General features: G+C 34.3%; 1 protein-coding gene across 1 annotated transcript in view; it reads right to left on the reverse strand.

Annotated features, from left to right (window-relative positions):
• Positions 1-14,370, reverse strand: part of LOC111717931 (CCR4-NOT transcription complex subunit 1-like) — a gene marked incomplete at its 3' end in the record, with an annotated part of 65,186 nt that overhangs the window by 30,570 nt on the left and 20,246 nt on the right. The window contains 14 exon segments of the mRNA XM_023493401.1: positions 250-447; positions 1,978-2,230; positions 3,264-3,388; positions 3,606-3,734; positions 5,172-5,387; positions 6,407-6,508; positions 7,664-7,802; positions 8,144-8,379; positions 8,761-8,862; positions 9,475-9,619; positions 10,614-10,725; positions 11,131-11,202; positions 11,503-11,704; positions 14,011-14,076. Coding sequence (XP_023349169.1) covers positions 250-447; positions 1,978-2,230; positions 3,264-3,388; positions 3,606-3,734; positions 5,172-5,387; positions 6,407-6,508; positions 7,664-7,802; positions 8,144-8,379; positions 8,761-8,862; positions 9,475-9,619; positions 10,614-10,725; positions 11,131-11,202; positions 11,503-11,704; positions 14,011-14,076 — 2,097 coding nt within the window.

Consider the following 14,370-nt stretch of genomic DNA (forward strand, 5'->3'; position numbering starts at 1 on the left):
GTGACTAGGTTACCTTTAAAGAGCTTGCCTAGCGCTGTGACTAGGTTAACTTCAAAGAACTTGCCTAGCGCTGTGACTAGGTTACCTTTAAAGAGCTTGCCTAGCGCTGTGACTAGGTTAACTTCAAAGAACTTGCCTAGCGCTGTGACTAGGTTACCTTTATAGAACTGGCCTAACGCTGCGACAAGGTTATCCTCAAGCCTTTATTAACAGATATGCTAATGGTCCCCAATTGAAAGATCTAGTTACCTTAAAGCACAATAATTTCTCCAGTCGTTGGTAATCCTTCAGTGCATTTCCGGGTCTTAGCTCTGATATCTCCAGCTGAAGATGTTTACACAGAACCTCAATCTCAAACTTCAAGTTGAGCTTGAGGTCGGGTTCGGCGTGGAGCTCAGCCAGGAGGTTCATCAGGCCCATAGTCCAGGGACACGGAGGTTTAAACACCTAGACAGATATAGTTAGTAAAAAATAAAATATAATTGTTTACAGTGAGATTTTTAAATCTGTGCAATAGGAAGACGACGAACTTAAATTAGTGCATTAACATAAACACTGTGCAGTGTATACAGACCCATTTTAGTTCATAAATTTATTCTTAAGCTGCTTGTAAAATAAAACTAATTACATAATAATAACATCAAATACACGGATGATTGCATAAATTCCTTTTCCGCTAGAATTTTCTCTACATACCCTACATTTAAGAAGATGATAGGTGACATTTTATGCCTATTATTATTACTATTATTATTATTATTATCATTTAAGGACAACCCGTCAGTCAATGTAATGTTATAATATAATTTATAGTTAAACCCTCTAAATTTTACATAAAAGATGTATTCCAATAAATCTATATAATAAAGCTCTTCGCTCACGCTTATATATATATGACAGCTATAGCTGACCAAACGGCTGGACCGAATAGCCTGAAATTTGTTGGCCTTGGAGTAACAGACTAAAAAAAGTTCGTCATTCTTTTTCAAAAATCCAATTTTTTCTTTAATAGTTAATTTTTTTCTTTCACAATTCAAAAAAATGTCACGGGCAAGGCCGGGCACTTCAGCAAGTTTTTTTTATAATATTCATCAATAAACAAAACCTCTGCTTTTTCATGGCAACTTATTTCTGGAGAAATAAGAGAGAATTCATGAATCCAAAATGTTTTTAAATTCTTTAAAGACTGATTCAATTTTTTTTTTTTTTAAAGAAATTCTATATGCTTGAATGAATTTTAATGCATATTTAACTTTTTAAGAATATTCGGTTTCATTCATTGGATATCCTTTTCACACATTATTTAACTTTCGGGAAAAAACTTCCTTCCGTAACTAACCATGTTTTTGCTTTATAATGAAAGAAGTATTCATTGCAGAGAAAACCGGAATTTGAAAAAATAAAAATTGCTTGCATAAACTTTTGAGTCGCATTACATTTTGGTAGCTATTTTAAACTTAGTTCAAATATGAATAATATTTAACCGTCTTTATAAGGCTTTAGAATCGCAAAGCTTTATATTTTTAAACCAACATTTTAGGAATTCTTTTAAATAATCTGATCTTTAAATGTTTTAAAGGTTTCATATCATCAAATTATATGCAAAATATGTTTAGATAATATTAGATATGAAGGCTGTTTTTTGACTGTACATTTTTATTGTAAATATAAGAACAAATTTGAGAACTATGTTCTGTAAAATCCAAGGTTGTATATAAGGCTAGATACTCTGGATGCGATCAAATATACTAGAATGTCGTCTTCATAGAAATGAACACTAAAAATCCTCTCATGACGTAACCGATTATTGACAGAAGATGAAGTGGCAACCATGCTGTTGTGTGGGGGAAATCTTAAACCCTGGTTCTTAAGGTGTAAGTTAGACCCGAAGGGACTATGGTCGTAGTTTGTCCCTGAACTATAATTTTGACAATTTTTACAAAATAAATTGTCAAAAATAGACTTTTATAACCTTACCTTTGACTTAGAAGCAGATTCTAAAACTTTAGCAACAAATGGAACAACATAGAGCAGCTCCTGCTGCTTCTCCTGCTGGGAGTTGTGGTAGGCCTAAATAGATTTTATCTCAGGACAAGGATTAATATCATTTTTTAAATTTCCAAAATCCTCGAAAAATGATTTTTCAAAAGTTAGCAATAACCTAGAAAAATGATTTGATCACAAGTTTCCAAAATCCTCGAAAAATGATTTGTCACAAGTTAGCAATATCCTAGAAAAATTATTTGTCGCAAGTTAACAATATCCTAAAAAATGACGTGTAGAAAAAACTATCAACATTCCAGAAAGTTTATTTGTTATTAGTTAGCAATATCAGAGAAAGCCGATATATATGAAATGTATTATATATATACTAAACTTCGTTTTAGGACAGTTGTACATTGTACTGTTTATTGTAATATCCACTTAGAATATTGTTTTCTTGAGATTTTTGATTTCAAGCATCAACATTTTAAAATAAATAAACATTGAGATTGTATGCAAACTGGTTTGAAGATTTACTTGAATAAGTTCCTGGAAAAAAACTTAAATGTTTAACTTTTAGTTTTAACTAAAACCTTGAAAAACAGGAATGATGAAATCCAATAAAATATAGACATATCAAAATCCGTGGATCCGCATATTTTTGAGGATCCGGATCCAGAAAGCCAAAATGTTGCGGATCCAACGGTTCCGGATCCTAAAGCACCATAATCAGAAAGACCCGGAATTGATTGATTTAAAATTCAGCAGACAAATTACATTTAAATTTTTTTAATGAAAACAAAATAGGCCTAGTCCTGCAAATTCAAAAATGTGGTCTGCCTTTATTGTGCATTTAAAATTTCCAGAGATTTAATAAAGTCGTCTGATTAACTGTCAACGAATTCCGGATCTTTCTGGTTATGACTGTATTATAATTAAAGCGTTTACCAAAACAATAACAGATAAAGACAAGAAAGGTCCGATTTTTTTTCACATTAACCTGATCCTGAGCAGTTCAAATACGTCACAGTAATTTTTTTCGAGGCGCTGGGGGAAAATTGAACATCAATAAGAAAGTGTTTATATCATTTTAGAAACTTTCAACCAAAAAATACCTTTATTTTCTTTTAACATCATTAATTTTTCCCAATTCATCGAATACATTTTTTTTTTGCACTCCGTGAAAACATACTAAACATCTGGGGAAAATGTTACTGGGAAACAATGTTTTAAGAAAACAAAAACCCATCCCTGTACCTGGATTGTATCCATCTATCTACCTGATATTCTTGTATGTCTCTGCAATAACATCTGAGTAGAGGGACTCTGAGTTGATGACCTCGATGAAGCTGCTGTACGTCTTGTGGAAGTTGGGCTCAATGCTCGCCCTTTTCATCACTAAGTACTAAATTAAAATTTCGTAAAGCTTGGAAGGTTGGGGAATAAGGGTTAGTTTTATAAGAATGGGGGGGGGGGGAACAAGATTTTTAGGATTTACTCCTTTTAATCCATATTATGTTTTCTTCAATTCAGCGATCATTAAATTATGACACAAGGCATATTTTTAAAAGTGGGGGGGGGGGATTCTGTTAAAAAATTAAAACCCCTGATGATGATCTAACCTGTGCTAACCACTTGCTGTGGTGCATATTCTCCTCTATCCTTAGGACCTCCTTCAGATCATCCATCTTCTGCTTCATGTTCATCATGCTCAGGTTGTTGAAGATGAACGCGATCTTATCCTGCTCCGCCTAAACATATAAAACGTAAATAACTTTTCAAAACTTTTATTACCTTCACTCAGCTGTCATAAAACTTTGTTTGATTATAACATGAACGGCCACCGGTTTTATTTTCTTGGCAAATTATTATTCCCTTCCCCCGCCCCCTCAAAAAATCATTTCCCCACCGCATAAGAAGTTAGGTATGAATTTTAGGGGGTTTGAAAACAAAAATTGGAAAAAAAAAAATGATTTTCAGGGAAATTAGTTAATTTTTGGGTAAGTATCAGAAAGAATGAAAACACTTTACGTCCAATATCTCATGTATACCCCCAGATCATCAAAAATTAATAGTCAAAACCTTCCAGCACTAAGACCCCTTCTAATAATTTGGCGCTCGTTTTTATTCCTAACCTAGAATGGAAAATAAAATATCATAAAATAACCTTCCTTGTATTCCCTTGTTCAAACTTACGCAACTTTGATTTAAAGTGAGATGGGTTGCAATTTTTCCTTAAAGTTTGCTTAAATGATGACTTTAATGAGAATCAAATTTGATCAGCAAAAATCGGAATTTGGACCAATAGCACTTCGTTCGAAACAGTTTAAATTGTGAATATACTTACTTTTATATTTTTATTTTAAAAAATAAAAATTTTGTTTCAAGTGATCAGTATGAAAATGTCAAATTAAAGAAAAGCAACAAAAAAAATTATAGACAAATAGCTAAATATTTGTGGGGAAAAGAAATAAATTCATTTGGTAAAAATATATTTAAGAAATGATAAAAACCCAGATTCACACAAATTTGCGGGACTACGGATCAGTATACAAAGATGGGAAATTTTAACGAAAATATACAACAACAAATTAATAATTCTTTATTGTCATAATATACAAATTATAAATGATGGATGATAAAATGCTGTTGGAATGCTAGATGTCTAAATGCTCCATAATTTTAGTGCAAAAAGTGCAAATAAAGAAACTAAATTATGAAAATCTTTTTATGAACTAAATACGCGTCTTAAGACTATATAACAACGACTGTTTATCGAATCAGGTACGCCCCCGCTAGACAGCCATGTACTCGTTCTGGCACAACATGCTATATTTGGTCAGAATGTTGAATGATGCCATCTGTAGCCTCTTGTTTCAACTATATCTCTTTCAGAAATAGAAATTTTACGATATTTTATGAAAATCTAAATTTCAACAAGGTTTACGCTTTCAATATTTGATTTTCTATTTTGGAATAAAAATATTTAGTTTATTTAATTTAGTTTATTTTGGAGGGTCAATTAATTTCGTTATTCCCATATAGATTTCTGCTTTTTAATTATGTACACTGGTTGTATACAAGGAACCCTGCTGAAAAATTATCCCATACTCCGGCCTTTAATAGACCTTTGAACTCCTTAAGCTCTAATCTGCATTATCATAAATGGTATTTGTTTAATTTTTTACCTCTTTAGGTGGTTGAATAGATTCGTCTCCACTCTGACGAGCTGCCAGCAGAGTATCAATATTCGTCGTGTTGGCGATCGAAATTCGTCCCTGTGTAACCGTCCCGATGGCCGATGTTGTTGGTCGAACAATCGTGCTTGTAGTTGCTGTAGTGGTTGTAACGGTAGTCTTACTTGTTGCAATTGAAGGTTGCGCTATAGGAACTGATGGCGGGGTCTATTCAGGTGGTACACTCATATAAATTAAAAAGACTTTTAGACTGCGGACTCATTTCTAATAGGACTTGCTGCAAGTTTACATAAAAAATATTCCTGACAAAAGTATAAAATATATGGTACTAGAAATTCAAGGCGCTTCGCGCCCTTCTTTCTAGCCTTAGAGGGCGCTTCGCGCCCATCTCCTAAATTAATTGTAAACATGTTCTCTTTGTGTACATCGTAAAACAAAACAAAAATAATTCGCGGATTTTCAAAATTTTCAAAAATTTAATGACGATCGAATTTTGATGGAGACAAATATTTGAAATTTTGATGATTCATAAACCTTCCCTGGGGTCCTTGGGCCCGATCGGTTCAGCCGTTTTGACGTTTATTGGATACAAACAGACAGACAGACAAACATACAAACAAACAAGCCAAATTTATATATAGATTAAAGAAGCGAATAAGATATTTGGACACAAATTTCGTACAAAGAAAAGCAGGAATAAGTTCATTAAATATTTCTTACTTAAAGATTCCGAGTTCTTCAGTGTTATCTAGATTTGAAAATTTGTCAGCTATACTATCTTGGAGAAAAAACAGAAATATTCACGACATTGTAGATCTTTTAAACATTTGGTTAAACAAACGTTGAAGCGTTTAATCATCTCAACAGGGTTATGACCAATTAAATATTAAAAACGTTTCCAAAAGGTTTTTTAGAAATTTAACAATGAAAACGGAAAAACTTCAGATATTTTTTATTTTTTTTGTGACTAATGAAATGCGGCATTGAACGTTTTATGTTTACAAGTTTAAAGGTTGAAAGCCCTCACAAAAAATGTATAAACAATTTTACCAATTACGTCTTGTAAAATGCACATGTATAGGGCAACAAAAAGTGTAGGTATTTTAGTGAGGTAAAATCAAATGCCATTGCGTTACGGCACTTTAAAGTGGACCCAGTCTAGAGAGAAAATACAATGTTAATAACAGCCTGGATCTACGTGTATTCTTATATGTATAAGTACACTCCTGTAGTAATGACGGTGGTATAACCGGTGATGATGGTTTATTCGGGGGTTCTACTCCCTGGGATCCATATTCAACCCATTGGATGAGATGCGGGGGGAAATCCTTAATAAAGAAACAACTATATATATATATAACTAGCTGGAGTACCAGGCGTTGTAAATGTAAATTTGGTAAATTGTAAATTGACGTACACCTTGTAATGTAAATTTGGTCCAACCTTCTATCATATAAATATCTCCATTCTCCATATTCAACTTGACATTTTTATTTATATATTTTATTTTATTTTTATTACATTTTATTTTATTTTTATTACATTTTATTTTATTTTTATTACATTTTTACATGTTTACTTTAAGAAGTAAACTGAACGATTATGTTTCATGCTCTATGCAGAGAAATGTTCGTTCAACTATATCTATAAACTAGCTTGGGAACCCAGCTCTGCTAAGGTAAATAAAAGATACTCCCGCCGTTTAGCCGCACTTGAACGATTTTACCGGGAAACAAAATGTTCGCTACTTAATTCGACCCACTCAACTAGGAATTTCAACCAAGCTAATGAAATTCCCGTGGGTCTCCTGGGTTCCCAAATAAAAATTTGAGGCAAATCGGTCCAGGGGTTCCTGAGTTATGATGACACAAACATACAGACAGACAGACAGTGATAACAGAGATAAATATATAAATATAAAGTTGTGATCTCTGTTTGTCTGTTTGTTTATCCGATCATTCATAACTCGGGAATCCCTCCACTGATCTGCCTCAAATTTTGTTTGTGGAACTCGGGGAACACACAGGAATATTCTTAGCTCTTAGTTTTGAGGTGCTAAATTGAGTGGGTCGAAAATTTCGTTTCCCGGTTAAATCGTTCAAGTGCGGGTAAACGGCGGGAGTAACTAAACTTTTTGTAACTTGTACAGCGCTGGGTTCCCAAGCTAGTATAATATATATTTGATGCATAAGTTTATCAGCTTTTGATAAAAGAAAAGATTAATAAAAAATCTGCAGCGTTTTTCACTTGAAAGCTTAGTATTATCTTTCTTTTTGCGAAGTTCCACAAATAAAACATTAATATAAATCTTTTTATAAAAATAAATGCCTTAGGAAAATATAAGATTTACAGTTCTTGCTTTTAGTTTTTGAGATTTACTTTCAAAGGAAATAACATTATTAGATAATAAAAAGCTGGGTTTTCTGCTGCCCGCCCCCCGCCCATCACCTTCCCCTTCCCCTCCATAGAAATAATGAATCTACCTTGAAGTGTTGAATACTCGCTACATGTTGACAATACTGAGAATAGTCCTTGAGCCTTGCCTTGAATCTATCCAAGGCAACCAAACCAAACCAACTCATGTTCGAGTTAATAGGCTTACGCAATGCGTCCAGCACAAATCTAAATATATGAGTTCATCAAAATAATAGGGGTATACATTCCCCATCCTCTCTGAAGCTCAGTGAAAAACAAATTAAACAAAGGCTTCACTTTTTACCCAAAATGTTATCCTGAGCTGAAAACTAAGATTGTGATATCCTTAATCCCGATTGGTTAATTAATCTTGAGATTAATAATAAAAGGAGAACAAGCATTATTTAATCTTGAGATTAAGAAAAAGAGTGGATAAAACATTAATCCCGATATCCACAATTCAAAAGTTCCCAGCTCTGAGTAATCTTTCATTTTTCCAACATGGCAAATAGAATAAATTTTAAAGGTTGTCCACTGGGTCTCCATACCTGAGTGCAACCCCTAGATGAATCATGGTGACGAGTGAATGCTCCACTATCCCACCAAACAACTGAGCTGTTATATGGAGCTCCTTGTCCGGGTACTGGGGGAAGAACTTGTACTCCTCGAACAGGTTCTTGATCATGCAGAAGAATACGTCCGTCTCTCTCTGTACCCCGCTGGTCTGGAACTTACGAAGGAGTTCGAGCACTTCGTCGATAGTCAGAGTCGGGTGTGCTGGGTCCTGAAACACACAACATAACAAAACAGAATCTTAATCGGGGGAGGGAGGGATGTAAGAGGAAGAATTGGATCAAAAAATGAAAAATTAAATATATATCAGGCTAGTGCTCGGAGAAATTCCATTGACAAAACAAACAAACAAACAAACAATCAACCATCAGGATGGGGAGGGGGCTTTGTTAAAAGTCAAGACTTGTATGAAATTTATTGCTTATTTGGCAAAACAAAATTGAACATGAAATTTGCAAAAATCCTTATGGGATAAGAAATGCATCTATTAAGGTGCGATAACTCAGGATTTTTTTTTTTTTTTTGTGGGGGGGGGGGGGGAGGGTCAACAGGGCAGACGAGTGGTGTAATAATTAAAAATACTGACCTCTACCTTGTAAATCCTCTGGAAATACGAATTAGCTTCATCTTCTACTTCTTTGGAGATACTACGGTCTCCCTCGGGGAACAAGGAAGCAATATTCCCGGATCGGACCTAGAATAATAATCAATAAACACTGTAGTTTTAAGAAACCCTTGATTAGAAGGAAACTGTGGAGTACAAATTATGAAAATGTCCTAAATTCTATCTAAATATTTGTGTTTCGAGGTAGAAGACACTTGCAGATTTATGCAGCTATTTCTGACGAATGATTTTTTATACATTTCAAGGGTTGACAGACATTAAACAATATTATATTTACGAGTCAAATAATATTCGATTTTTCATTTTAGTCCGCCATTTGTATCAGAAAGAGTTGTCATTGGCCATTTGGCGTCTGGAATTATGCAATTACGCATTTTTTATTGATTAAAATTCAAAAAGCATGACGTAGTGAAATTATTTTAACGATTTCATCGTTGATTTAAATTAGTTAAGTAAAGCCCTTATTAGTATCATATATTCTAAATAAAGAAAATGATTTTTATAAGATATCTAGGGGGGCACTCTGATTTTTTTTATATTTGTCTAGTTGTATCCCCATCTTCCGGCCCCCAAAAGTTAAGAAAAGCCCCCAAAAATGTAATATAGGGGGGGGGGGGTGATATTAAAGGGGGTAATCATTTTATAAGAAAATAAATGCCTCGGTAAAACTTTGTATCCTACCTGTTCTATCTGACTGTTAGAAGATGGTTGGTTAGGTCTAGGAGGTGGAGGAGGTATTGCAGGGATAGAGTGCCCTAGTCCAGTAAACGGAGACTGGGAACCTCCTATACCTGCCGCAGAGGAGGTCGTAGACACACCAAACATCCTACATTATCATCCTGTCATTATCCTTATCATCCTTATCATCCTTATCATCCTTATCATCCTTATCATCCTTCTCATCCTTCTCATCCTTCTCATCCTTCTCATCCTTCTCATCCTTATCATCCTTATCATCCTTCTCATCCTTATCATCCTTATCATCCTTATCATCCTTATCATCCTTATCATCCTTATCATCCTTATCATCCTAATCATCCTTATCATCCTTATCATCCTTATCATCCTTCACATCCTTTATATCCTTCTCATCATCCTTATCACCCTTATCATCCTTATCATCCTTATCATCCTTATCATCCTTATCATCCTTCATCATCCTTATCATCCTTATCATCCTTATCATCCTTCACATCCTTTATATCCTTCTCATCATCCTTATCACCCTTATCATCCTTATCATCCTTATCATCCTTATCATCCTTATCATCCTTCTCATCATTATAATCATTATCATCATTATCATCACTATCATCATTATCATCATTCTCATCCTTATCATCCTTATCATCCTTCTCATCCTTCTCATCCTTATCATCCTTCACATCCTTATCATCCTTATCATCCTTATCATCCTTATCATCCTTATCATCCTTATCATCCTTTATCATCCTTATCATCCTTCACATCCTTCACTTCCTTCACTTCCTTCACTTCCTTCACTTCCTTCTCATCCTTCTCATCATTATCATCCTTATCATCCTTATCATCCTTATCATCCTTATCATCATTATCATCTTTCTCATCCTTCTCATCCTTCTCATCATTATAATCACTATCATCATTATCATCATTATCATCATTATCATCATTATCATCATTATCATCATTATCATCATTATCATCATTATCATCATTATCATCATTATCATCATCATCATTATCATCATTATCATCATTATCATCACTATCATCATTTTCACTTTTATAATTTTCATCATTATAATCATTATCAATATTATGATTTATAAACATGATACCTATTAGGAGATCCTGGACCGGATACAAGTGGACCAAGAACTCCTGGAAGTGAGAATGCTGAGCTTGAAACTGGAGGTCCTCCACCCAGCTGGAGAGAACCAGGTCCAGGTCCTAAACCAGACATGTAATTAAAGGGACTGTAGCCATTATTTCAAGTGACCCTCCATTTGTAGAGTTGCATGTCAGATATCCACAACGAAAACTTACATATTGAAGTTTAAGGTTACCGTTGTAAATCCTCTTCATTTCAACTATGGAGGCTCGCTTTATATTCATTAAGAAAAACATTTATTTTGTTTTATTTATATGTTAACGAATTCTAGAATATAACTTGGCGTTAGATTAGCACGCCTTAAAAAAGCTTTCGTTCAATCAATCAATCAACCAATCAATCAGAGTTTTAATATCCTCGACTATTTTCCGAAAAAATAAGTCCTATACGATCAAAACTGACTGAAAGAAAGGGGGGGGGGTTTATTCCTATGATATGAATAAGTGCAATGTCAGTTGAATTACCTCCGATAGGTCCTCCTCCTGATAGTTGAAGTCCTGCATTAAATTCACGGGATAAACCAGACATATCTGCGCCTACAATTCAAATTATAATTTAACAAAATCTGGACAGCACTATTCATCTCTCAATCAATAAGAATTTTTCCAATTACGCCTTTTTAACTTAAGCTAGAAACAAACACTTCACACTAGCAGTTAAAAATTGTAATTGTCATTGATACAAAAAATAATACGAGTGTTGGTGAGGTAAAACCCAAAGCAAAAGTCAACAATGTAAACTATATCTGGATATAAATATTTGTTCATCATATAAAACTTAAAGTGAATTTATCAAAATATAATTTGATATGTTAAACAGAAAGTATTAAACTTTACCGACTGGGAAAAGGCCGGTTGGGGGCGGTCCCATATTGGCGGCGGAGAGTGGTCCCACCGCCGAGTTGAAATTCGGCGGGAGATTGCCAATCATCCGGGCGGAGGGAGGAACACCGCGTGCAATGAGAGCAGCGCTGGCCTGCAGCATATCTCTGATACTCTCGTAAACATCCTGGCTCATGGGTATCTGTTTTCCAGCGTCCTAGATAGAGAGATTGATAGATATAGTTTGATAAATGGATAAATAGATAGATATTTAGCAAAGATAATATATATATATATATAGATACGCTGGCAGGTAGAAACCTCCTTCCTAAATTGCTTGTACCTATTTTTGTACCTCTGAGATAAAGTGCAAGTTGTAGTAATACTACGTATATGATATAGTTACATTTCATCTATCTATATATAAATTTAGCTTATCTGTCTGTTTGTTTGTTTGTATCCAATAAACGTCAAAACGGCTGAACCGATCGGGCCCACATTATTTGTAGGACATCACGTGACCACAGGGAAGGTTTACGAATGATAATTTTTTTTTAAAAATGTGCAAGATCGTTAAGTCATAGTACATCTTGTGTAATGAAGTATTCTCTTTAGAAGGCTAAAAAAATTTCTCTCCTTGTATTAACAGTGAATTTAGACAAATCCTTAGTCTTTGTCGTTGTCAGGTGTTACTTTTTAAACGTAGTTTCATTTTAATTTTGTATTTTCCAGGGGGGGGGGGGGCTATGCCTCGCCTGGAACTCCCAGGGGGACAAGAGGACTACTGCCCCCCCCTAAGTACACCACTGTGCCTGGCCTGAGGATGGGAAATGCAAGCAGATGTAATATTAAAAGAGCCTACCCCTTGGGTGCCCCCCCTCAGCCTCTCAGGGGAGGGCACCCGTAGAGGGGGGCGGGGCCCCCCTCGTACGCCACTGGTAACGGGGGTGATGAGCCAGTTGTGAGCCGAATCTAGGACTTTGTCCTAGATTCGATGTACTTTTTAGTCATAATTTTTATTTAAATTGCGTTAATTTACGTATGCCATTCAGCACAACATGCACATTTAAACTTTGTATAGTCAAATTCCTACCTCAGTTTTATTTGCATGGATTAATTTGTTTCTTTAAGTACAATATGCAGTATACATTGTTGATACATGGTGACATGGCTCAAATTTGGTCGTGTGTCCGACGTTAGGATTTAAACTATGTCAGGCTGAAAAGCCTTCACCTATAGGGGATTGTGATGGCATACCCCTTGTAGGTCAAGGAGCTGTTGGACGCATCCCTAGCTGTATGATATGATACTATAGTGCGCATTTAGTGTTATCACGCATAAACAAAGTGACAAATTAGCAACAATCCAGAGGATAAAATACCATGCGTGCGACAGAGATGGTGCTGATTGCACTTTTTCTCAAGACCTCAAAATTTCTACCTGTCAGCGTATCTATGTATATATTATCTTTGATATTTAGATAGATGGATATAAAAATTGATAGCTCGATGAATTTATAGAAAGGAAAGATAGATGGATAGATAGACATATGGATAAATAGAAGGACAGAGGATAGATAGATATATACTATATAGATAGATTGATCGATAGAAAAATAAATGAATAAAAAGATGAATGGATAGATAAATAGCTATATATAAATAAGAAAATAACGACTAATTGAGAGTTAGATACATAGTAGATATGGAGCAATAAAGATAGATATAAATAGGTAAATTAATTTGATTATTAATATATATATATAATATAGATTGTTAACTAAGTCCGTAATATGAAAGGTTGATGAGACTGGAACCTGCAAGAGTGTCCTAACAAATATAGAGAGTTATAAAAAGATGAAGATAGATTGAACACATGAAAAATCTCACAAAAAATGTATAAAAATGTTCACTTCATTAACAAGGGATGAAATAATGTCTTAAAGGAAATTTTATACTTTTAACATCATTTATTAAAGATAAGACTAACTTAAACCCTGCAACAAGAAGTATGAATAAACATAATTAGTGTATTTTGAAATTATTGAAATTTTAAATATCTCGTAATGACGTCGTGAGCTTTATATTACTTACTTTTTATTCTATATTCACACGATTCATTCATTCATTAGATGGTGTTTACAGAAAATATTGTATATACACAAACGTCAAACAAGTATTAGAAGATATAAATAATAAAAAAAATTTAGAGCTCTATCCGGGTTCAAATTTTGACCGAATGGATCCAGATCAGAATGAAAAGAATCCGTAAAAAGTCTGCACGGTTTTGACCAATGAGATAAAAAAATCTCACCAGACTCCCATTAAATCAGTATTAAGAAAACCATATTTCGAAACTTTACAAGAATATTTTATGAGCTTTATCCAAAATCATTTCCGGATGCAAACTCATTACCAGATCCTGAACCAAATTTGTTACCCAATCCGGATCTAAATTTTCTCAGGATCCGACAAATTTGATAACGGATTCCCGGAAATGAATTCTATATGAATGAAAAGTTACCTCTATCGAGGCGAGAATGGTAATCAGACAATCAACCGGTAAACTCTGTTTAGGAATATTTTCCTCCTGAAAACAAATTTACTTCAAGGGACTGTGTAAGCGTAATTTCAAATGCCCCTTCATGCGAAGATGACAATGTCCTATTTACAACAGTTGAGTACGCTTGTCTGATTAAGTAAAAATTAGATATTCGCGTTTTTCTTTTATTTTAACCATTTGTTTTCATTTGCAATGGTGACTTGCAAATTTCCGGCTTTTAAGAAAACTGGAGGAATTATCAGAATTCAACACTTAACGAGCCAAGAAAACGTGGGTATCTTCCACATTTTTGATCTATCGAAGGTTTCTCGGGTACCGTTG

This window comes from Eurytemora carolleeae, unplaced genomic scaffold (assembly GCF_000591075.1).
Source record: "Eurytemora carolleeae unplaced genomic scaffold, Eaff_2.0 scaffold1323, whole genome shotgun sequence".
Classification (NCBI taxonomy): Eukaryota; Metazoa; Arthropoda; class Copepoda; order Calanoida; family Temoridae; genus Eurytemora; species Eurytemora carolleeae.